General features: G+C 42.4%; 2 protein-coding genes across 6 annotated transcripts in view; both read left to right on the top strand.

Moving 5' to 3' along the window:
* The window catches only part of ppp2r3a (protein phosphatase 2, regulatory subunit B'', alpha), a 117555-nt gene extending 113686 nt beyond the window's left edge, over window positions 1-3869 (top strand). For all 5 annotated transcript variants that reach the window (XM_049597173.1, XM_049597172.1, XM_049597175.1 and 2 more), the window contains one exon: window positions 321-3869. In XM_049597173.1, the coding sequence (XP_049453130.1) occupies window positions 321-417 (97 nt within the window). In that variant the 3' untranslated portion in view covers window positions 418-3869. The remainder of the gene's footprint in view (window positions 1-320) is intronic.
* Window positions 3870-20230: 16361 nt separating this feature from the next.
* The window catches only part of fndc3ba (fibronectin type III domain containing 3Ba), a 152848-nt gene continuing 148352 nt past the window's right edge, over window positions 20231-24726 (top strand). Inside the window, exon 1 of the mRNA XM_049597183.1 lies at window positions 20231-20359. The gene's annotated coding sequence lies outside the window, so the exon portion shown is untranslated. The remainder of the gene's footprint in view (window positions 20360-24726) is intronic.

Genomic DNA, 24726 nt, shown 5'->3' with positions numbered 1-24726 from the left:
CAAAAATGTGTTTTTCATCAAATTCAAAATGGCAAGAAAATCTGGTTGGGTGGCATTTCCATGTTCTTGAGGCAAACTGTTTCAAGTTTTGAGTAAATCAGCTTGACAGCATAGGAGTTTTGACTTTCCAAAGTTGACTTGTAAATGTAGCACCCCATCCAACAGATGGGAGTCATACTTCTTGGGAAGCGTTTGCACACAATGTCTAATCATTAATGAAAATATCGTGTTTTTGTTGGACCATTTCACAAGAATTTGCACAGGCATTTGTAAAGAAAAAGATACCTTTTAACCTTCTACTATGCGTGTTGTGTTCTCAGGTCCTTTGATGATGACTATGAATCAGAGGAGCTTCAAGTCCCTGGAGAGATTGGGAATAAAATGGAAAAACTGGTCATATCAGACCTGACGGCATAAACTCCTTCCCTGGAATTCCTGGGTCTTTCTCTCTGGAAAACAAACAGGAACAAAGTGATAGAAAGTCCTTTTGGATCAAAACAAACACATGGACGTGAAGACAGAGAAAAACGGTTTTGCCATCTGTTTCTCGATGACTCTGCGGTCTCCTCAGAATGGACTGATCTATGTTTTTTTTTGTGTGTGTGTGACCGTAAACCAGTACTGTTCTGTGTCTGGTGCAATAATGCATCTGTATTCATACAGAAAACAATTTCACTGCCTCCAGCTCTTCGCTCCATCCTGGAGAACAAAGCCGACGTTGGGGGGGGGAGAAGTGTAAGATAAACTCTAAAAGGAATCAAGACAAAAAAATGTCGCTGTAAAATAATGTAATTGTGAATTCTCTACAGACAATCCTGCCAGAAGACAATCATGTGAAGGTAGACAGACAGGTAGACTGTCAGTTACACAAATAGACTCGTAGTTGGAGAGACAGGGAGACAGAAACGGATAATTATAGTGATAGGCACTGCCGCTGAAAACCCACAGTCATCTGCTCAATAATGATACATACAGACAGACACTGCCGTCACAAACCTGCTGCCTGTGCAGCTTGTCACTGTGTTCCTTGTAAAGGAAGTCTTTAAACCTCCAATCCCTTCAGGGAGGAATCGTGTAACAGTTTGGGTGATTGTAACAGCACCCCTCTGTGGCCAGTCTGTGCTACTGCATGTCATTACTGTCATGCATGATGCATAAAGGCTGGCAAAACCTTTCCAAGAGGGAGTTCAGTTCACTGCACAGCCTGAGCTGCTCTATTATTAGTGCAGCATTATCAGCAGCGCTCCACCTCTGGACTCCCTTTGCAGTCAGTTTTAAACCTTGGAATAAAGTCTCTGACTACACAGACTGAAAGTTACCACTTCGTTGTGTTAATTCTCAGTGAGGTCACAGCGAGACATATGCACATTAAATGATGCATTTAGACGAACATATCAAACTCTCTGGTAGAGTTGCCGCACATTTCCACCTGTAACATTTGTAATAACGCAATAGATAACGCATAAGAACTGTGAGTTGTTCCTGTCAGTCTAATGCAGTTACCCAGCACATCCTACTGTATGTTTTCTCACGTCCTTGTTGATTGTGTACAGTACTACCTGGTGAAAACTTTGACCTGTTTTTGAAATTTATGCCAAAAATTGTCATTCTTCTGCTTAGACATCTCATCGTCATGCACCATTTTGTTTATAAATCTTTATCCATTTTCCCTGTAACACACATACAGCACCTAACAAATCACTTACAATGCCTCTTAAAGGGTCAGTCCACCCAAAATTTGCTAAAAACATATATAAACTCACTTCTAATAGTATCTATCCTGCAGATAGTTTTGGTTCTGTTTACAGACATTTTATGAAATCTGTCTCTGGAATTTTATTTCTTGCTCTTACAACACTGACATTAACTACAGTAACGGGCACATGTGTCGTAATTTTTCCAAGCTTACAGGAACTATATGTATGATTTAGTGACATCTAGTGAGGAGGATCTAGAGGATTGAGCATTGCAATCAGCTGAAACTTGCCCCATGTGCCTTGCGTTAATTCGAGGTGAGGATTCCTTCAGTGTTCCTTCTTCAGGGGGTTTTATCGGGAGCCGAATTATCCACAAAGGTCTCTTCCTCTCCAGAACAAACAGACTTGATGATTTAAACCAGTAAAAACACTGTATAAAGCAGTTTGAACACACAAATTAGTGTTTCTGCGTCAGCATTCAGCTTGTTGAGCACAGCTGCTAGCCCACCTCCTGCACCTTTTTTCTCTGATAACTCAAGATCCAGACGTTCAGGAGGTTTCTACCTTGGGCCGAATTATCCGCAGAGGTCTCTTCCTCCTCAGAACAAACAGACGCGGTGATTTAAATCAGTAAAAACACAGAATAAAGCAGTGTCATGTTAAAAATCAGTGTTTTTCCAATGCTGTTTGGCTCGTTGCAGAGGGGCTGCTAACTACAGTGCCCAATGCAAAATCATGAAGGGCCCTATCTAGAGCCAGTGCTTGACTTGTCTGCTCTGGGCTAGAGTTCGAGTGTTGCAACATGGCGGGCTCCCTGGACAAGGACCTGCTCCCTATTTAGATATAAATGGCTCATTCCAAAGTGATGACAACATGAGGAGTCCTATTTCTCCCTTTAATCCTACACACTGGACCTTGAAGCTCCAACATACTTTCTTTTACCTTTTATTGAATTGAATTGAAATCCCAGAGACGGATATATTAGGACCTTGGCAAATACAATCCAAACTATTTGCACAGATAGATACACTAAATAGGAGTTTGCCTTTTAATTAAAACAAGCTGACCCTTTAACTCCATGACTTACTGTGCTGCACTCACAGGGACAGGTGCATGTGTGTACACTGCCCTTACTGTTGTAGCTAGGAGCGTGTGTTTGCTTAGAAATCACTAATAGAGGGGTGTGTTTTAGGAGCGTGTGATGTGTATACGTCGTAGCTGTTGCCATGGCGACGGTGTTCCTGGGGTCAGTGTGTGTGTGCGCGCTTGTATAACTCTTTAATTAGGAACGGGACAGCTTTTGTCCTCAATGGCTTCAAATTCACTGGCGTATACCTCCTTTACTGACACTTAACTGTACACAGACACACACAGATACACACATGCACACTATAGTTGCTATTGAAAGGGAAAAAAAAGAGCTAGTGGATGCTGGAAGGCCTTAAGGACCTTGAGTTTCCCCTTTCTGCTCTATAGCCATTGTAAATGTGCCTGACTGTGTATTAAACTCTATTATTATAATAATAACTAATGATAAGCCATTATAGATATAACGGCTCAGATTTTTGATGTATTTTGATGGTTTGTATTGCTGTGCCACTGTGTGGCTCGGGATAGGGGGGTAAATTATGTTAGACGTGTGTATGCTTGTGTGTTTGATGCACGGTGGATCAGCAGAAGAGGAGGAATCCTCCGGAGGACTGGTCTGACAATCACAAAAGTATGAGATGCATCTTGGTGTGGAGACTTCTGATGCTTCACCGCTGTGGTCACACACACACTCACACACTCCCAAGGAGACCCGCTCATCCAGACAGTATTTAAGAAGAACTGTTGAGGGCAATGGGCGTCTCCGCTTGTGTCCTGGTACTCACACGTGCAGCATCAGGCGAGGAGAGAAGCCATGCAAGACTTTTACTTTGAAATTACACCTCTACTTTGAGAGGTAGAGAGAAGACTTTTACTATGTGTTCAGATCCTGATGGCGATTGTATTGGCATGGTTTTCTTTCTGTCAGTCACTTTCCTTTCTTTCTTTTCTTGGCTTTTCTTTACTTAACTTTTCTCCTTTACTTTTCTTCTCTTTTCTTTCTTTTCTTTGCCCTGTCCTCTGTTATTTGTTGCTTTTGTCTGAAGTTTAAAAGTTTAAATAAAGATGTTTCAAGAATTCTCATTCTCTTTGATTCTTTACAATTACCCACACACACCTTCCTCCTATCCCCTCAGACACACAAACATCTCTCTCACACACTCACATTCGTCATCACTCCCTCCGTTTGTACACTCACTGTGGTCAGCGCATGTGTTTGTCAGCACTGGTGCTCATTAGAGTGTACTTTACAGCCTTTTGAACTGCTGAGTGTCCTGTCTGGGGTTCTCACCGTTTCACACAATGGATCATTTTTTTGGCATTTCTACTATTTGTGTACATCTGTTGAAAATATGTTAATTTTTAATCAGCATTAAGTGAAACCTCAAACTCTGATATTGACGCTGAGACACAGAGAGGTAACTGAGGTCTTTGAGGAGTTTGTTTTCTCCTCAAGTGCAGGGATTGATTGGATGCCAGCTCAGCTCATTGAGGGTTCTCAGAGCCACATGGCTTGGACTGTGACTTGCATACATGACGTCAGCAGCTCTGCACTGAATCACTGCAGCTGGCGTCACTGTTGTCATGACAAACATGGACTCAAACAGGAAGTGTCTGGTGAGTGTGGCACATTGTTGATTGTTCTCATGGCAGAACACAGTCAGGAGATTCTCAGGCAAGCTGACTGAGAACCATTCAGTCATTGGACCTTTACTCTTAGATATCATGTCTATATCATCTGGTACATTTAAATTGTGCAACTTTCCGAGTGGACCCACTCTGGTACCAGCTGATGAGTTACTCTACCTCTTAGCACCTTTTATCGCCCTCTCCGTCCGGCTTGTGGTGATATCTCTGCTTGTGTTTGCTCTCGTCATAACAACAGCGTTGCCTGGGTCTCTGCTATTACTTCTACCTTGAAGCAGTTACAATTGGATCCCTTTTACACTCTGCTTGCTACCAGTAATCATACTGGTGTGTGTCCACACCCAGCAGGGACCAAGTGGTACCATCTGGCACTGCTGACGTCTTTACTAGTGCCATCATTCTCATCCTTTCTGTCTTTGTCATCTTTGTCCTCAGGCCAATTCCTGACAAGACAGCCACCAAAGTCATTAGCAATCATTGTCTGTGATTAAATGAACATCCGTTACAGCCAAGCTCTTGCCAAACAATTTCACACAATGATGACTAAGCCTGTTGCTGCCAGGGAAAGCTCTGTATTTCGCAAATTACTGATATGGTTGTGTCTGGTGTCTGTGGCGACCTTCATGTGCTGGTACACCGGAAGTGATGCATTTTATGTCGAACAGCCACATTAAAGGAGGCAGGAAATTAATAGAGACCATGGTGACGCGGCAGCTAGGAGTAGGGAAGAAGCTTTGGTGGAAGTTCCTAAGAAGTGTTAAGAGAAACTTTTCGGAGTGAGCACACAATAAAAAAGAAACTCCGAATTCAAGTCAAACTATTTGCATGGGAAGGCTTAAAGACAGCACTAGTGAAATGCAGCAAACTCTTTTGTGGGCATACTTCAAAAGCACACAAAGGGCCGAATTCACAAAAGGATTGCGTGGCTTTTGCGGCCGCTAAACCGGTAAAAATGGAGCAAACAGATACCGTCTAATTCACAAAGCAAGCGCAGAGGGTGAAATGCTCCACTAACTGCACTGCCAAACAGATTGCGTCTCAGTGCATATATTTGGCGCAAAAATTGCCCCTTTCTATGCAAATGAGCCTCATTGATAAACAACGTCTAATTCACTAACGCCAGCGCTAATGGCCACACGCAGTTTGAGTGAAGTAAATAACATCTTTAGAAAGCTGGTGCAAACTGGGCGCTCCTCTGTGGAAGCCTCTCGCCCAGACTTTCCAGTGATCGTGGCAGCTCGTCTGTTAAATCAGTCTGTAAATAATATTTTGACATTATTATTATAATCATTATTACTTTGATGGCATCCGAAGATATTGATATGTTGAACAGGTGACAGTCTGTGGTCGTTCTCAAAACGCACTTCTGTCACGCACTTCAAAAGCAACTTTCAATAATTGATTTTACGAAACGGGGGAAACAAATGTGAACAAAAACGGTTCCATAATTCATATTAAATTCAAAAGATAACGAAAAAACAGCTACAAGTGAGAGGGAATAGTGATAAAGTGGTCAGACTTGGTCAAATCCACAGCCTCAACCCATCCGACACTGTTAGACTGACTCACCAGCAGACATCACTACATGAGGGTATACACTATTCAGTACTTTGCCAAACACGTACCATGCCATACCATGTGGCTAATTGCAATCAGGGGCAAATCAGGGGCAAACTGCACTGTGAATAGGACGTTAAGACGGAGCAAACTGCAGGTGCAAGGGAAGTGCAATTCAAGGTGCTGTCAGCGGCCACAGTTCATTCTTTGTGAATTAGGCCCAGAGTGTTTTTGTGTAGTTACTCTTACTACCAGAGGGGGGAGACAAAAGCTCCACACTCCAGCTTTAAGGTTGTGATCATCTCTGCAGTGGTTCCCAGCTGGTTCAGCTCCAGGGTCCAGCTTTCTGCTTAGTCATTATTTCAAGGGCCACACAGTTTAATACATTCAGCATCATACTTGGCCATGTTGTCTAGCTAGTTTGCTGTTTCTGTTAAGTAGCAGTCCATAAAGCTGTTTCCAGCAGACACTTCCAGTATGGTACCACTGGAACCAAAAGTAACCCTTCAGACATGGTTCCTAGACCCTAGAGTTTCCACCACAAACAGTACTCTTAAATGTGGGCGGGGTTGTTGTCACTTACTGCTCCGTCCAGCACTCACTGTATTTCCTTGTTATCTGTGACACAAAGGGAAGACTGCACCACATTTATCGTCCACAGAATGGGGTTGCATGCCGACATGCTGCTGTCTATGGCCATGGATGGTTCATGGATGTTTTGACATAAAAATCGTAGCAAACTGTGGTTTCCATCCGTGTTTTCGCTATTCAAAACTTCCGTGTAAACTCTGTGTAAACTTCCACGTGATTGTTCATTTGACCCTGAGGCGTTATACACTCCAGCCCACTTGATGGCGATAATGCTCCTTTACGTGGGTGTCGACAACCGGCAGGAAACCATTGTAATGTAATGGGACACAGAAAAGAAGCAGAAGAAGGTTGGCGTTGTGTTTAAATGCATCGTACTGTGAAGGTTGTTTGCAAGCGAGTAATCCATTGTGCAGTTGTTTAAACTTATTACAAAACTTTTTCATTTGTTTCTCCAGGAGTGCACACAGCACTGTCGAGCCGGCACTTTCGCTGAGCTAAAAGACTACAATCACTACAACCTTGCCGTAAACAACCCTCTTTACGTTTCCGGTGGCGGATTACTACCAACGGACAATGAGGCTTCTTATAGAAAACCAATGGATTAGACAAAATGTTTGCTACAATTTTTATGTCAGAACATCAACGAACACCACTGACCACTCGGTGATTTTCATGGCTTTGAAAACGAACGTTTAGGGTGGTTTTAGGACAGGTTCACAGGTTCACCATAGGCAGCAGTGTTAAGCCAGGCAGGGGAAAGCCATATTCTCCAAAAAGGAGCAATCGTCACTATTTTCATCTTAACTACTCTATTTCACCATAAACAACTCAGAAATGGGGCTCAAAGTGCAAAATACCGGACTTCTCCTTTAAGTCACTCGCAATACAGCAGGAAAGAGCACTTCAAAATAAAAGCTGTGTGCCAGAAATTCACTGTACTTAAAAATGAAGTGTGTTTTTTACAAACTTGACACATTTCAGAGTCATTCGTAGTCCATTCAGAATGGACCTGTGACCCACTTGTGGACCGTGACCCACCAGTTGGGAACCCCTGATCTATATTTTTTAAATTTGAACTGATAAATTTTAATAGTTTGCCTTAGATGATGAAGCCATTACATGTTCTGGTTCCCACACTTCTATCCACCAGAGTAGATTTACCATCTTCCTATATAAAATTAATTTGTTTGTGTAGGACTCCTCTTGCATCTTTTCTTGTGGATGTAATTCATGTCAAACCAAGGATGAATGTAGGCAGGACTTTCTGTTGGGGGTTTATTGTTCTGAATACAAGAATTGTCCTGGGAGTGGTGTAATAGTTGGCATGCCAACATGTTGTGATTTGTACATGAGCAATTTGCCTCCCATCGAAGGTCAGAGTTGACTGGTCATTGTTTGAAATGGCACTCTGCTTGTTTTTTCACAAATGTCAGGGACAAAGCAGTTTAGCTAACCAGATCGCAGTCCCAGCTCCTTGAGTCACGGACATTCCACTGCCATGATTGCCAACACCCACCACCCTATGGTGGTGTGACCCTGTCTGTGTGATGTCAACCCCTGTGATGTCATGACTGGAAGGTGTTCTGTAAGTAGGAACACATGACATGAGTGGCAGAGCTGGAACAAACACAGGATCTCCCCAGAAAACAGAGCTTTAGATAAAGCTGACGGGGGAAAAACCCCTGAAAAGAGCAAGGAAGCAACTGGAACCAATCCATCTTATTAAAGAGAGAAAGAAGGCGACAGAGAGATGTGTTTGGGCACTGAAGGCTCTTGAATCAGGCGCAGTGTCGTGCCTGTTCCAGACATACCAGTGATACCAGGAACATGAGCTTTGGATAAAGCTGCCTGGAAAAGTCCTGAAAAGAGTGGGCAGAGGAAGCAACTGGAAGCAATTCATCTTATCAAAGGGAGACAGAGATGAGATGGAAAGATTTTGAATGAGGTCTCTCGCTTGTTCCAGACATACCAGAGATACTAGATACACCAAATAAAATGCCAAATATCTGACCCTCTCACCAGAATAAACGTTGGTATTGTGTGTTTCTGCAAACCACAGATATCTAACATTTATGCGTCATTATGTAGTGCAACTGTCAAAACTTTTTTTTATCTTTTAACAGCACTGTGGTTCAAGGGTAGTTATGTTCAGGCGCAATGGTTATGGTTCGGAAAAGAACATTTTTTGGCTTAAACTACCCAGTTTTGGTGCCACAATCACAGCTGAAAATACAACTAGGTCTAGCTAAAATACATCCAATTTGGCTGCCACAGTCATGGCTGGAAATGCTGCTGATGCTATCCACCGTCCCATCCACTTCCCAATGACAAAGTCAGCTTATATACTATGTCACTTTAGAAACTTTAATATATGACATATGAAATGTACAAATGTAACATATCCATGTTTTGCAGAAAGGTACAATGCCAACATGCAGGCCAATAGGCTAAAATATTAAAAGAAATGAGCAAATGTTAGCATGCTAACATGCTGAACAAAGGGGAACTGCCCACTGGTCCGACAGCCCATTGGTCCGACATCCCATTGTTCCGACCATATTAAACCCATTGTTCCGAAGTCCGTTCCGAAATCGTCATGATGCCCTGTGGTTAGGGTCTGGTTAGGTTTAGGCACAAAAACCACTTGGTTAGGGTCAGGAAAAGATCATGGTGTGGGTTAAAATGAAAAAGAAAGTGACAGACACATAAGCTGTGAGCCTGCTTCGCCTCAAGCCTTTCCCAGCTGACCCAAAGCCAGTCACAGGGCACCATCAAGGCAGAAATACACCCGCCGGGAGCCATTCAGCACTGCGGACCGTCGGACTAATGGGATGTCAGACCAATGACATGGACCCGTACAAAGACGCTGAGTATAGTAAACATTGCCCTCTAAACATCAGCATATTAGCATTTTCATTGTGAGCATGTTAGCCTTATGATGTTAGCGTTGAGCTTGCAGCATCACTGCTAGCTTGGATGTAGCTGGTTGTAATAGCATTTTTTGATCATTTATTCAATTGACATATATTTGAAACGAAACATTAGTGGTGAAAATTGTTGCATTCTCTTTGTTTCTGCTTCATCTCAGTATACTTGGGTCTTTTATCCACCATATATTTATATGATATCTTATGAAAATGCACGTAAAACAGAGTATGATATCTAACAAATTAGCGCCTATGAATGATGTTATATACTGTCAGGGACCAAGCAGAAAGGCAATGAGGAAAACAGGAGTTAGCTGGAAAAAATAGGGTTTTTATTTACCCAAAAGATGCAAAAACAATACAAACCAAGAACTTCATTACTAGGCCTATAAAAGAGGTCAACAAAATAGAACTATACTCAAAATAACGGCAATAAAACAAGGTGTTAAATGAGCAAACTGACCTAACAAAATGAACCATGAGGGAACATATAAAGCAGCTTGGCCAAACCATCAAACACAAAAAGGGAAAAAACAAAATGGACGTTTAAGTATAACTTATACCAAGGAAAAAATTAACTAAACCCAAATCCCCCCTCTGACATGGCAGTAGATGGTTTTGCCTGATGAGCTGGCCACAGGATTTAGCAGCTCTCTGCTCTTGGACATGCCTCTTGCTTCTCCAGGAAGAGACCTCCCACCAGCACGGTAACACTTCTGGCTTTTACTTTGTGTGGCCTTGCCCATCACAATACTTAATGCAAAGTTACAAAGGTTAGGTTTAATAAAAGAAACATTGTGATGATATGTCTTAAAAAGCCCAGAGTACACTCGGCTGCTTTAGAGGGTGGGGTTCTTCCGGTACCCATACCCCATACCGGCAAGGTGCTCAAGGTCCAAACTGTTCGTTTCATCAAGGTCTTCTTGAATTGCTCGTGGTCTGGCCCCTTCCCTGGGACCACTTTGTCTTGGGAGACTATTAGCCCTGGATAACACAGCTCCCAGGTTCACAGAGACACGCAAACCCCTCCACCATGTTAAGGTGGTGATTCTTGGAGGACCTTCAAATCTGAGGCCATGGTTCTCTGCCCGGAAACTGGTGGATTACCCCCTCTGGGTTGGGGAGGTTTACTGCCTCAACCAAGGGAGTTCAAGTATCTCGGGGTCCTGTTAATGAGTGAGGGTAGAATGGAGCATGAGATGGATCGGCAGCTTGGTGCGGGTTCTGTACTGATGTGGGCACTGCACCGAACTGTCATGGTGAAGAGGGAGCTGAGCCGGACGGCAAAGCTTTCAATTTACTGGTCCATCTACGTCCAAACCCTCACCTCAGCCTGAGAGATAGGGTAAGGAGCTCGAACATCAGGAGGGAGCTCGGAGCAGAGCTGCTGCTCCTTCACATCGAAAGGGGTCGATTGAGGTGGTTCGGGCGTCTGATCAGGATGCCTCCTTGGCGCCTCCCATTAGGGGTGTTCCAGGCACGTCCCACTGGTAGGAGGCCTTGGAGCAGACCCAGAACACGCTGGAGGGATTACATCTGGCTTGGGAACACCTTAGGTTCCCCCAGGAGGAGCTAGAAAGCATTGCTGGGGAGAGGGGCATTTGGGGTGCTTTGCTTGGCCTGCTGCCCCCATGACCTCGCCCCAGATGAGCGGATGAAAATGGATAGATAGATGGACATATGCCATCAACCTGCCAGGGACTGCAGATTAAAATTAGCCTGCATGGCTAAATCTGGCACATTTAGGTGACTTAAGTGATCATGTTAATTAAAATGCAATGTCCCTTTCTAAATAAAATAAACATAAACATTTGTCATTTAAATAGTAGTACAAAATGATGTGGTGTAACATCATGTAAAGCTGAGTAAAGAAGATGATGAAACTTTAGTGCTGCTCGCCTCCAAAATCACATCCACCTTCTTTTCCTGTCTTTTTCCAGACACATGTACACACACATCTCTCCCAGTGACATGCACCATTCGGGGCATGCACATACAAACACACACACACACCAAAGAAATAACTGAAGCGAGTGTTTGATGGTCCAGCCAGCTGCATTGCAGAACTCTAAAAAAAAAAAAAAGAGAGAGAGAATAAGGGGGTGAGAGGTAGAGAGAGGTTAACAAAGAGACAAAGACACACACACACACACACACACACGGAGAGAGAAGAGAGGCATGCCTGCTCTTGTTGGTGTGCAGAGAGCTTTGGGTTGACTCCTTTGAACTCATGATGAGCCAAATTCCATCCTCACATCTAGCGGAGGAAGTACCTCACACACACAAACACACACACCATCATGTTTCATCCTCTCTGCAGCCAGACGCCCATTATCATCTGTCACCTGGTGTCTCGGGCTTGCATTTCATCCAACATATGCACACTCATGTAGACACAACATACACGCATAAATGCATGCATAAACACACACACACACACACACACACACACGCATCTAAGAGCTGAGTGAAGGCAATAATTAACATCTAGAAAACCACACCGAAGACCTGGCTGCAATCCAACAATCTCTTTCTCCGCTGTGCTTTCTCTGTGCTATAAGAATATACAGTACGTGCTATCATATGGCTGGACACATTCCACTTACTTCAAAGACCTCTGGTGAACTGAGTGTGCATGATTACAGGGAGGGCTTGCTTTAAAGAGCCTCAGAGAGAAAAAATCTGAGAGGGAGAGACGGGGAGAAAGACGGAGAGAGAGAGAAAGCAGCTGGGTTGGTGGTAAACATCTGGTGGTTGTGGAGGCCTGGCCCTGACATACAGGGGAAATAGCTGCACTCGCTGTTCCAAGATCTGCTCCCTCCAGTCTTTCCTCGTCCACTCTTCTCCACAGATCTAATCTAATGTGACTGGCTGTCTGTAAAAGTCCAGCACGTCACTCAAGGTTGCCCCGCTTTGGCTTTGTTAACACATTTACTCGAATCAACAGGTTTTCACACAGCGACGGTACACGACGCCCAAATGTAGCACTGTGTTCCACTGTGTGAAATCGTGGGAACATCTCCCTGATATTGAGTTACAGCCGCTGTTGCACAACAATTCCTTTCTCACTTGTTTAAAAAATGTCTAAGCCCTTCCCTAACTCATCTGCTTCTCTTTATCTGCATCTTTAGCTTCGTGATTAATACAGATTTAATAGAAGAGATCAATGAGGGATAACATAGATTTGCCTCATTAGTGACCTGCATAAAATATTACAAATATTATTCAAACTTTGAACCACATGGGACAAGAGGTCTTTAATGTCATCAGGAAAAAATGAAAATTTGAACATCCATTTTCCATGATAAGTGGGGCAATGAAGATCATGTGATATGACTTAAAGCTCCAGGACAGCTACCATACTACATGGACCACGAGACGAGATTGTTTCATCAACTGTAAATATTATGTCGTGCATACCACTTTGTCGATCTTCTTGATGACTTGCACACAGCTTTATTTTGATTTGATTTGATTTGATTTGATTGTAAAGATTAATTGCTAAAAGTAGCTATAAACAAGGTAGTCCCTGTCCTTGCTACTTCTTCTAGTCTGTGAAGGCATGAGGCCAAAATCATGGAATAAATGCAACAACGTCAAAAATACGAGGTATTTCTGAATATTTTCTGTCACAGATTCCCATGGTAACACTTCGTCTACATATAAATAGTCACCCCTTAGTTTATAATACAAGCATTCTGGCCCTAAAATGGACAAGAACGGAATTAAGATCATTTCAGTCAGGAACACTCTCATCATAGATTTAACTTTTTATTGCAAGAAATGGAAATACAGCTAGACGTGGCGCTGATGGTTCCACTCTTAAGATGCTCCCTGAATCAGACAAGCAGCAATAGGCCCGTTTCCACTGCAGGAACTTCGGGGTAATTTTACGGGGCCGGGGCCGTTGGTGCGTGTCTCCACTGCAGGAACCACCCCCGGTCTGAGGACAGAATTCTGGAACTTTTACAGAGGCTAAACAAGTCCCTGCCTCGGAGTAGGTACTCAGAACGGCTGCGAAAAACTCCTGGGTGGGGCTTGGGGATTACTTGGTGCTTATTGGATATACTCAAGGCGGGATGTGACGTCAACAGAAAGCGACAAAACTCAGCAGACTCTCGTTCATAGCTTCCACCGCCATGTAAGCGAACAGACACACCAGAAACCCAGCAACCACCTCAGCTCCTTCCATGTTGACAATCGTCTTTCTTATGTCTACTTTCTTCTTCTTACTTCTGCTTCGTACTTCTGCTTCTTCTTCTTTGTTTGTTTCTTTGCCGCATCACCCAGGTCAAAATGGTCGCACAATGATAACGTCACATCCAGAGCCCTATAACTTTACAGGAACCTTCCTCCTACTCCGCTCTCTCAGTGGAGACATGGCGGTTGAGAGGGCCGAGCGAGAGGACGTTCCTGTAAAGTTCCTGCCCCCCAAATAGTACCAGGAACTTCTTCAGTGGAAACGGACCTAATGTCTAACCAATGCAGGGTGTGCGATGCAGAAAACCCCCCAGGGTGTTCAAGAGGGGCCCATAGCAAGACATAAAATGTGCTTTTAACCTTTAAGCCATGTTAGAACTCTGAGTTACAAAGGTGGAGGCTGGGGTGGAGGCAAAGCTTTGCCAGCAGCAGCAGCAGCAGCAGCAGCAGTTTGAAGTAGCATTAGTGTGGCAGGTATCAGTGAGTAGGCGGCCATATTTAAACGGACTGCTTTGTTGTGAGAGTGGGCTGTGATTGGTGTGTGACTGATTAGAAGCAATGATCCAATCAGCTGGCTGTCAACTGGTTACAGCCTGGGTATATGACTTCTGTGTCCTGCATGAAGTAACGCAAAGCTTTATTAATTGTTTTTTTGCTTGTGTTTGCAACATTTGAAGAGTGTTTAAAGGCTTTTTCAACACTCAACACTTCATGTAAGTATGAATGTAAACAATAGAACAGCTACGAACTGTAAAAACTAAATGTTATGACATGGCCATGATGAGTGGAAACATTTAATCAAAGCAAAACCAACATCTTATCAGTTGAAAGTATGGAAAGCTGGAAGTTTGTTCTGGCATTACTTTGCATCTGTCCAGCCCGGTCGCTGGTAGAGAATGTTGGCATTGTACATTTCTCCAAACCACAAATATGTGGCTTACACATTTCATATGTATCATATCAGTTTTTCTAAAGTGACATATATAAGTTGACTTTGTTATCATGAGATGGAATGGTGGATGGCTTGACACCAAAGGGAAATACCTGCTGCATTTCCAGCCGGCATAGTGCTACGAAAAGCGTTGGTTGTTTTACCATGACATCAACGTCTCCCCCAGCCGTGACTGTGCCATCGAAACCCAACATGATGTCTTCTTAACCATAGTGAGCCTAAATCTAACCATGCGTTAACCACAGCTCTGTTGAAATGTAAATAAATGTAAAGGTTTCAACACATCTGCTACATAATAATGTACAAATGTAATGTACCTGTGGTTTGCAGTCAGTCTGCAGCAGCTATCCCTTTAAAACCTCCAGTTGAACACAGCCAGTGAGGGAAAATCAGTGAACAGGATTGCATTATGCCTTTTTTCATCAATGTGACATAGTACCTTCATTTGGATTATTTATTTAAGATTATGTATTGGATCAGGCGGCACTGTGTTGCAGTGGTTAGCACTGTCACCTCACAGCAAGAGGGTTCCTTGGTTCAGGGTGGGGGAGCCTATCTGTGTGGAATCTGCATGTTCTCCCCGTGTCAGCGTGGGTTTTCTCCAGGAACTCCAGCTTCCTCCCACAGTCCAAAGACATGCAGGTTAACTGGTGACTCTAAATTGTCTGTAGGTGTGAATGTGAGTGTGAATGGTTGTCTGTCTCTATGTGTCAGCCCTGTGATAGTCTGGTGACCTGTCCAGGGTGTACCCTGCCTCTAGCCCAGTGTCAGCTGGGATAGGCTCCAGCCAACTCGCGACCCCCAGCAGGATAAGCGATTTGGGAAAATGAATTAATATACTGGAGTATTGTTTTGGTAATGCCATTTCTTATCAAAGGGAGCTACTTGACAGATGAATTGATGGACACTTTACACTGATGACAGGTTAAACAACTCAGCTCTGAAGCTAAATGCTATTACATAATAGCATTTAGCTCCTAAATTGCATAAACAAAAATGGTGCTGAACAGAAACTAAGGGCATTTTTTGGTTCGTAGTCATAGGGGAACCTGTTTTGATGCTATACAGCACCCATTTTTAAAAGATGCTACACAGCACCTTTGTCAAATAGTGCTATATAAAACCATTGAAGATGCCACATAGCACAATATTGTTTTAAATTTTCAAGCCTGGGGGCCCTTGAATGATGCTAGATGACACCATGGGAAAGTCAATATACTTCTAAATGAGTTTTTAACTTATAATGTGAATTATTATGAATTACTTCTCATAAAATATTGCTTTAAAAGATTCAGAATCTTGCACTACACTTACACTTCTTACTGACAAACACAGTACGTTACCTCTTGAAACCTGGAATATTTCCATGTACATGAGGTCAAATGCTTTAATGCGTTATCCTCTGGAATTAAACTGTTTGTAGGCTATTTCGGTGTATGTTTTCCCCCAATTTTACTAAGCTGAAGAGCCAGTAGAGAACCTCTACAGAACAATATGGGGACTTTAAAGTTTTTATAGAGAGGCAGAATAATCGGTGCATTTTACTTCCCTGTCCTTAAGATTAAAAAAACACGTTTTGATAGATTTAAACAGTTGAATTTATTTGTGATGCTCCAATAAATTAGCAGAAAATATAATCCCAGTATACACCCAAATTTGAACTAATGGAATTTGGAAATAGCCCAGATAGTTTAAGTGGTATCACAGTTTCTGCAGTTAGGGGGCTCCACAGTCTGTGTGTGCCCACTGTCTATAACCTGCGTTGCACTTTTGGTGTGTGAGAAGGGTTTTTCTGCCTGCCACATCAATTGCCCCTTGAGGATGATTAGTGTTTATTGAATAGAAGTGAATTTAATTTAATTCCTTACAGGCACACTGTCCTGATCCAGGGCCATTTTTCTGCTGGCTTAGAATTACACCAGTGGCTGTTTTCTTAGTGCAGTTGCTGGAATGTGTGTGTGTGTGTGTGTGTGTGTGTGTGTGTGTGTGTGTGTGTGTGTGTGTGTGTGTGTGTGTGTGTTTGCCAGCAGAGAGAAATCTAGAACTCAGGGGCAATGAGTGTATTTGGCTGAGTCTGCTTGCTTGAAAATACAGAAAGAAAGAGGCCGATTACTGTTTGGAGACAAACACGTACATAACAGATGGAAACCCCGTTGTTAATATAACAGCTTGTTTTTGTGTTGTTAGCACTTGTTTTTTTTTTTACGTAGCTCGCAGTTATGATAATGTAGAAATAAAACAACGTCTTGTCTGCTGAAGAACTCTTCAACTGTTTCAGTCTGATATCCAAATTTGAGCAAATTCCCCTCTGGGACTGGCTGTCAGTGAGTCTCATGAGGGTGTTATTGAGCAGTGTTTCATTTTGCTGCTGTTTTCTGCTGAATTAAATTCACTTCTCAGTCAAAATCTTCAAAAATCCTTGATACTGACCATCTCTAAAAGATCTGTTCGGTAATTTTACACCAATTTAAGTTTTAAAATTCCCTGGAAATCATTTATTAATAGTAGCTGGTGCTTTCATCAAAAGCCAATATGTGGGTTTATGATGAAACTATTTAAATGAGGCGTTTGGCACCGAGACACTTGGCAGGTTCAATGCTCTGATCCTGACATGTACTTGATGATGTTAATGTCTAATTTCAGGCACCGACACGCTCAAAGAATCATCTGCAAAGATAAAGCTGCTCTGTGTGTACATGTGGCTGTGTTGTAATGCATTCAGTGAAAGGAAGCTCCATACTGTACAGTTACAGGTCAGAGTATAGTTTACCCTGTACAGTACATGTGAAGCCTATTGGTCTGTCTTAAGCACCAGACCCTCGGACCTGTAACCCTTGGACCTGTCAGCTGAGTAATGCCAGGCTTCAGTGCAGCCACCAGAGGGACTTTGTCCTGTTGTTTAAGTTGTTTTGAAGACACTTGGACACAGATCTCACCCACTTACCCTCAAACCTCTTAAAGTCTGTCTGCAGGAAACTATTGTTTATCATAATAAAGTTCTTCTTCTGCAGCAGTGACATTTATTGATTTTTTTCCTGTGGTCGTGATAAAACGTGAGAGATCAGTGGGAGCAGGGCGACACAGGTCACTGCAGGTCATTTGCTGATGTAGGTTCTGGTACGAAGATGTTCTGGGTCATAAAAGACAAACGGAAACCAGTGTAAACTGGATTCAGCTGCTGTTGTTTGCAGAAGGGTTCAACCACCTTTTTGGGGCTGACATAGCCCTTCAGGAGAGAATGTGTTTAGGACACAGTAACATAACAGCAATTGGTCAAGGCTGAAAGTGATGGTTGAGGTGTCAAATGGATGCTTCTTTGCATCCTCATAACATACCTGATAAGAGGCCATCAAATGACATGGTTACAGAACATTTCTCATATAATAATTATTAAGCTTTTTTATTCTGATGGCTAAATTATAATCATTATAATTTAACTGCTATATACAAAAGCAGGGGTCTACCTCACCAGGACAAGGTGTACATGGAACGCCATAACCAAGCAGCCGGCATAGTGTGCAGGAACATCTGCACTGAGTATGGGCTTTAAGTCCCAAGGTCAGAGCGGAAGACACCTCCTAAGTTGGTTGAGAATGACCGCACTAAGATCCTGTGGGACTTCTAGATCCAGACTGACAAACAGATGATGGATACCCAACCAGCAGAGATGGGCAAAAATACATCAAAATGTATTTTGATAGAAAATATAAAATACCCTTCAAATAAATGTATCAAAATAAAATTCAAAATACTGGTGCCAGAAAATGTATCAAAATAAAATACATGTATTTTTGTATTTTCAAATACAGAAAATACTTTTTTCTTTTTCTTTTTAGCAGCGACCCGCAGCTCTATAGGTCACTCTGTTGGTCGGTCGGTCCACAAAGCTTTTTGTGAATAACTCAAAAAGTCCTTGACCAAAAAGGCTCAAAATTTGCATACTGCAACTGGAAACCATGAGTAACTATACCAGAAAGAATGCCCGTGATTCGTCCATAGGTGGCGCTATACTAAACGATTCAAATCTTTTTGTGAATAACTCAAAAAGTCCTTGACCCAAAATGCTCAAAATTGACATGCTGCAATTAGAGACCACAAGTAACTATGCCAGAAAGAACTACCCTGATTCATCCATAAATGGCGTGATAGTAGCAAATTTGGTCGCAGACGTGAGGCATTTCATTTGTAGCATACTTATCCCAAGCATCAACCACAACAACATACAATTTCCTATGTTATGCACAGTCCAGTAAAACAGACCACTAGGTCATTGAAGGGCACATCGAATGGCCCAAGTTTAAAAAACATATAGATAATTTTTTTTTTTTTAAAAAAAGTAAAAAATATTGTTACATCCAATATTATAAGAATCTGTAGCCTATTATTTTTGTTTTTTGATTCGTGGAGAAAGTATTTTCAGTATTTTAAATACAAAATTACTCGACTCAAAAGTATTTTGTTACAAATTACATTTGCTTTTTATCGGCCTTATCAAATACAAATTACAAAATACTCAAATGTTATTGAAATACGTATTTTAAATACAAGTCATAGAAATACTGCCAATCCCTGCCAACCGGACATTGTGTTATATATATATATATATATATATATATATATATATATATATATATATATGTATACATGTATACATCTATAGTAGGTAAAAGGGAAATAATGCAACAGTTAGAAGACTCTGTTAAGTCCAGAAAATCACAATAATTTGCTGTAATGCAAACCAGGAAAAGACAACACTTCCAATATTACTATATCAAAAAAATTTAAGATGATATGTGTTCTCATATCACAACATATATATAAATTATTTTTTATGTAACCAGGAAGTCCCATTGAGGTTAAAAATACCTCTTACAAGAGACATCTGGGCAAGGTAGCAGCCAGTCTGTTGGTGACGAATCACAAGTGCTATATCATAGGCAACTGGACTTGCTTGAGTTTCCTGCAGCCAATCCAAACACATTTAAAATGCAACAAATACAACATACAAAAATGGCACATGTCTCCATCACCACATTCTTTATGATGACCTTAGATTTATCAATTTAATATAGAACAATAACAATATAAAACAACAATCAGTTTCATGTAAACAATGATACAGTAATGCAACTTGGAGCCAGCACTATTTGCAGGCATGTATATGGGATGATTCATGGTTGCTTTATAGAGGCTACAAGAGGTGGGTAAATATGACAGTACAGTATATACAGTGCATACAACAATGCTTATATTTATATTTATATTGATGATATCTTACAGTGAGTATTAACCTATGATATAATGTAATATTGGTAAAGTGGAAGCACAGGAAATGTTTCTGATAATTAATAATAATGATAATAATATAAAAACTGTGTCATACATAGTTGAGGACTGACCGAGGGTGACTTATTTTTTATTCCCTGTGACACACCGTCTCCTCCTGACAGGACAAGCCCGCTGATTGCCTCTGTCACAAAGGTGAAGCAGCAGCTCTGCTCTGTTTTGGCTTTTCCCGGTGCGCAGTGTATTACGGTAAAAAGGAGGCGGGCTCTGACCTACATGTGCGTCGCGTTTTGATTGACATGGCGGAGTCTCCCAGTACGCGTCGCGCCGCGCCAGCAGACAGGCAAGACCCGACCCTGGGAATAAAAAAACACGCAGCCCCGTCTGTTTGAAGATTATTTTATTGCAGCGAGGTGAGTCTTCTCTTTTTGTTACACTTCTTTCACGGTACCGAAAACAACCCCGCGATGAACGGGGAGCGGAGGCCGATGGAGTCGATGTTGAAAAACTTTTTCGAAGTGCGTGTCTGTGAGTGTGTGTGAGTTTGGAGAGCTGAGCGCTGACGCCGGCAGTCTGGGCCACTTGGCCAGCGCAAAGGAAAAAGGAAAACTGCTCCTCTGCTGCTGCTGCTGCTGCTGTGGAGCGAAACTTTTGTGGCCATTAACAAAAAGAATCCAGTTTATCCTGAAACAGTGTAAAAGCCAAGCAGCGGGGATGATCGTGTTAGTTCTCGAGTGAGTGTGTCGTGCGTATTTGGGAGTCTTTGCGCTTTGTGGTCCCGATTTCTCCGCTTTCACGAAAGAATGTGTTTTTGTCTCCGAGGACTTGAGATGGAGTGAGTGCGCAACAGGACAAATCCTCCACTCTTTGGCTTTATTTGTGCAACACATCGCAGTTGTTGCGCCGTTATGTGCACTCAGGCAATGCTCGGGTTTTTGTTGTGGCTGCGCAAAAATCAGGAAATGGAGACTTTTTTTTATAGCTGGAAAATAAGTTGGAATGGAAGATGCTGAGGCAGTCAGATTTGACAGAGAGGGGGGTTGCGAAATCATTGAATTGACTCTATAGGGGGGTTGTAATGCGTTGGATAAGAGTTTGGAGATGTTAAAGAGGCTGCGTTGGAGCCACTTTCCATGGAGTTTGTGTGCGGTTGCAGAATGCAGGAAAAAAGGCTTTGGAGAAGGAGGAAAAAAAAATCCCAACTCCAGCATATCCTAGCATTCCTTCCAGCCAGTCTCTCCCTCTCCCTCTTCTCCCTCTCCCTCTCAGAAACGACTACGTGTCTGTCTGTTTGTGCAGGGAAGACAAATCTCTCTCTCAGCCTCTCTGATGCAGACGTGGAAATCAAACATTGGTCTCCTGCTGCTTGAGACGATCGATTATTACCAGCACTTCCACGTATGCCTGCACACAAGGAGCACTGAAAGTCATCAGCGGGAGAGGAGAGCACACATGTGGCAGCTGTAGGTCGGAAAATTTAAGATGCATAAAGATGACTTGAGGTGCGGATTTTTAAATACATAGCCTACATATAATAACAGGAGTGAGTTGGTAATTGTCATGCTGTCATGATCAGTGGTGGAGGTGGAGGGGGGGTGTATGTCCCCCTGCTGCTGTGGGCTCTGGATCCAGTGGGCACGTTGGAGAATATAGGCTAGGGGAAAAAATAACCTAACACACACACACACACACACACACACACACACACACACTTTTCAGGGGGAAAGAGAAAAAGAGGAGAGGGAGAAATCTGATCCCAAATACATGACGTCAGATGACATTCCTTTAGTGAAAGGCTGATGTGGCCATGTATTTTTTTTTTTTTTTTTTTGCTGTGAAAAACTGATATCCGACTTTAAGGGGGGGGGGACGAAATGATTGGCTCCCCGCTGAAAAGGTGTGTTTAGGTTTTAGGTGAGAGCAAAGGAATTCTCCCTGTGGTGCATGAATGGGCAATTTATTTTGCTTCCACAAGTCAGAGGCATCAAAAACTCTCAGCATCAAAAGTTTTAGGCTACGGACCGTGAGCCTAATAAGGTATGGACAGGAGGTAAAGATGGAGACTAGCCATGTGACAAATCTCTTGAAAGCATTCTTCAAATGTAAGTTTCGAATGTTTCTTACATTAAATAAAAACGTCTTATTTGTTAAATCTGGCCCCAACACAGATATCAACATTGTCTTCAAAGGTGTAGATTTCAGGGGTGACGCAGGGGCCACATCCCTTTCAGCGTTAAGAACATGAAAGTAGCAGAGAACTTTTATTTTACAAACATAATGAAACACATCTACACCATAAAATGATGCAGAAAATGCATTAGAATTCAATTTCATTTATAAAGCCCAATATCCTTGGACCCTCACAGCGGATTAGGAAAACTCTTCAACGCGGAAAAAAATATGCGTCCCCCATATATGTTGAAATACTCCCTTTAGTTACTTAAGTAAAATAGGATTTCAGATTTGGGGAAGCTCTGTGTCGCAGCCCCGGGATGTTTCTTTTTGTTTCTTTGGCTTCAGTCGAGGTTGTTTATCAAGGCCTGCAGCTACAGTGTGCTACATGTGAACCAAATGCTAAAGGAACTGTTGGATTTTGTTTTTGATCCAGTGGCACAGGTAATGGAAATGAAGGATCTCTGGGGGCAAATTGGTGTTGCTCTTAGAGCCCACGTCAGGCCCCCAGGAAGTGAGCCGGGCATTGGAGGCAAGTTTTACAGTGGCCAAACAGTTGAATTACAACTTCTGAGTTCATCATGTGATGCCCTGGGGTCTAAAAAGGACTTTTTCCCATAGGTTTACATTGTGGAAGAGATGTCTGTAAATCAGTGGATACATTTAACCCCCGCAGAATGACTAGTTTCACTATCAGAGTTTGATCCATCTGGTCTGATAACATTTGGGAAGTAGAGAAGAGTCGCGAGATTGAATCATTTTATCCCCACACAGGTTAGCAGAGTGCTAAAGCAGTGGTTCCCAACTGGTCCGTAGTTGTCAAAGTTCAAAGTCCACATAGTTTAATTCATTAAGCACCATACTTGTGTTCGGTCATGTCGTCGAGCTAATTTCCTAGCTAACCCTTAGTCGCTCATTTTACAGCAGGAAACGGCATTTCAAAATAAAAGTGCCGGAAATTCACCGTACTTCAAAATAAAGTGTTTTTTACAAACTTGATACTCAAGTCACTTGCGGTCCATTCAGAATGGACCCGTCGTGACCCACCAGTTAGGAACCACTGTGCTAAACCAAAGGTAGACAGCTCGACTGGTTGAAGTCGCTAGTGTGCTTGCTTTGTAGGCCCAATGATGTGGGAGCAGCACACATCATCTAGGTAACTTTATATGCGGCAGTTGAATGTTTTTGGCATCATGCGTCACTGAGCAACTTTCATAGGAATTAACAGGGTCCCGCCTCCAACGCTGGATCCAGTTCACTTTGTACATCCATGACCCGTGTAGCCTTAAAGGACCCATATTGAAGAAGTCAGATTTCCATGCCTTCCAGGTATAGATGCTCTTAGAAATTACTGAGAAAGTATCAAAACGCTACTTCCGTAGAGGAATGCATACATACATGCATACAAGCCTTCAGAAACTGTGCCTTTAAATGAGCCATCAGGACTTCCTTGAAGTTGTGATGTCACACAACAATTCCCCACCTGCAGTGATGGTGCAAAGACTCAGAGAGCACATATGTGGAAGACTTAGAAATGTTGATCAATCAAAGCAGTCATGGCTTCTTTGGGGCGGGTGTCTTAAAGCGACAGGCGCTAAAACAGAGTGTTTCCGACAGAGGGTGACTACAGGTATATTCAGGCAGATAGTATGAGAAAAATAATTTGTTTTTTGGAAATTAAAGCATGTAAGCATGTTCTAGTAGAAACCCCAAATACAAGTATGAACCTGAAGATTAGCATCATATGGGACCTTTAAGTTCCAGGTGCTAGGCTGATCATAAAGGATACGAGCAATCCATATTGTCAAAGGAAAAGTGTGTGTTCATGGGCTAAGTGCGACGCCCATATCCCTCTTAACTGCAGCTGAATGAGGTCTGTATCAGTGTGCACTGTTGTCTGAAAGTTAAACCTCTTTGGCTTCGACATTTATACACAATAAGAATGTAAACACAGCTCTCAGGCCGGCATGTGAGAAGTTATAAAGCCTTGTGATGCTGTTCTTGTGCTCATAGCAAAGTCAATGAAAAAGTTTTTTATCTCAGAATTTCTAATGACAGCTTATTTGAGTTTTTTTATATGTTTTTCTACTGTATGTTTGACTTGAGTTGGCTGTGTGGAGAGCCAGGAACGTGGTGCTGGAGGATGTACACTGCAGCATAATGCAAGCAGGGATTTGCACTCAAACTGATGCAATTGCATGCAAGTTTATTTCCTCCCCCAGTTTTTAGCCTGCCACTTGTAAAATCCCCTTTTTCTCTTGTGTGTGTGTGTGTGTGTGTGTGTGTGTGTTTTTAAAACAAAAAACTGGAATACACTGCAATTATATAACTGAACAGAGAGAACGGTGTTTAGACAGGAGTCAGGTTGAAGGAGGGTAGCCATTGTTGCACTGGCCTTTCTCTGTCTTTCACATGAACAAGCAAAGGGTTGAATAACCCTTTATATAACTTAATGACCTGTGTTCTGTAACCGTTTGCTGCGCAGGTACAACCCACTCAGCTGTGTCGCTGTGTGTGACGGTGCATCATCACCTACACATGGGTTAAATGTGACTTTACAGCTGCTTTGTTTGATCCCACTTCATCAGTTTGTTTTATTCCTTTGAGC

The sequence above is a fragment of the Epinephelus fuscoguttatus genome, linkage group LG14 (genome assembly GCF_011397635.1).
Source record: "Epinephelus fuscoguttatus linkage group LG14, E.fuscoguttatus.final_Chr_v1".
Lineage (NCBI taxonomy): Eukaryota > Metazoa > Chordata > Actinopteri > Perciformes > Serranidae > Epinephelus > Epinephelus fuscoguttatus.
Note: the sequence above shows the minus strand (reverse complement) of the source record. Positions and strands in the feature narration are given on the sequence as shown.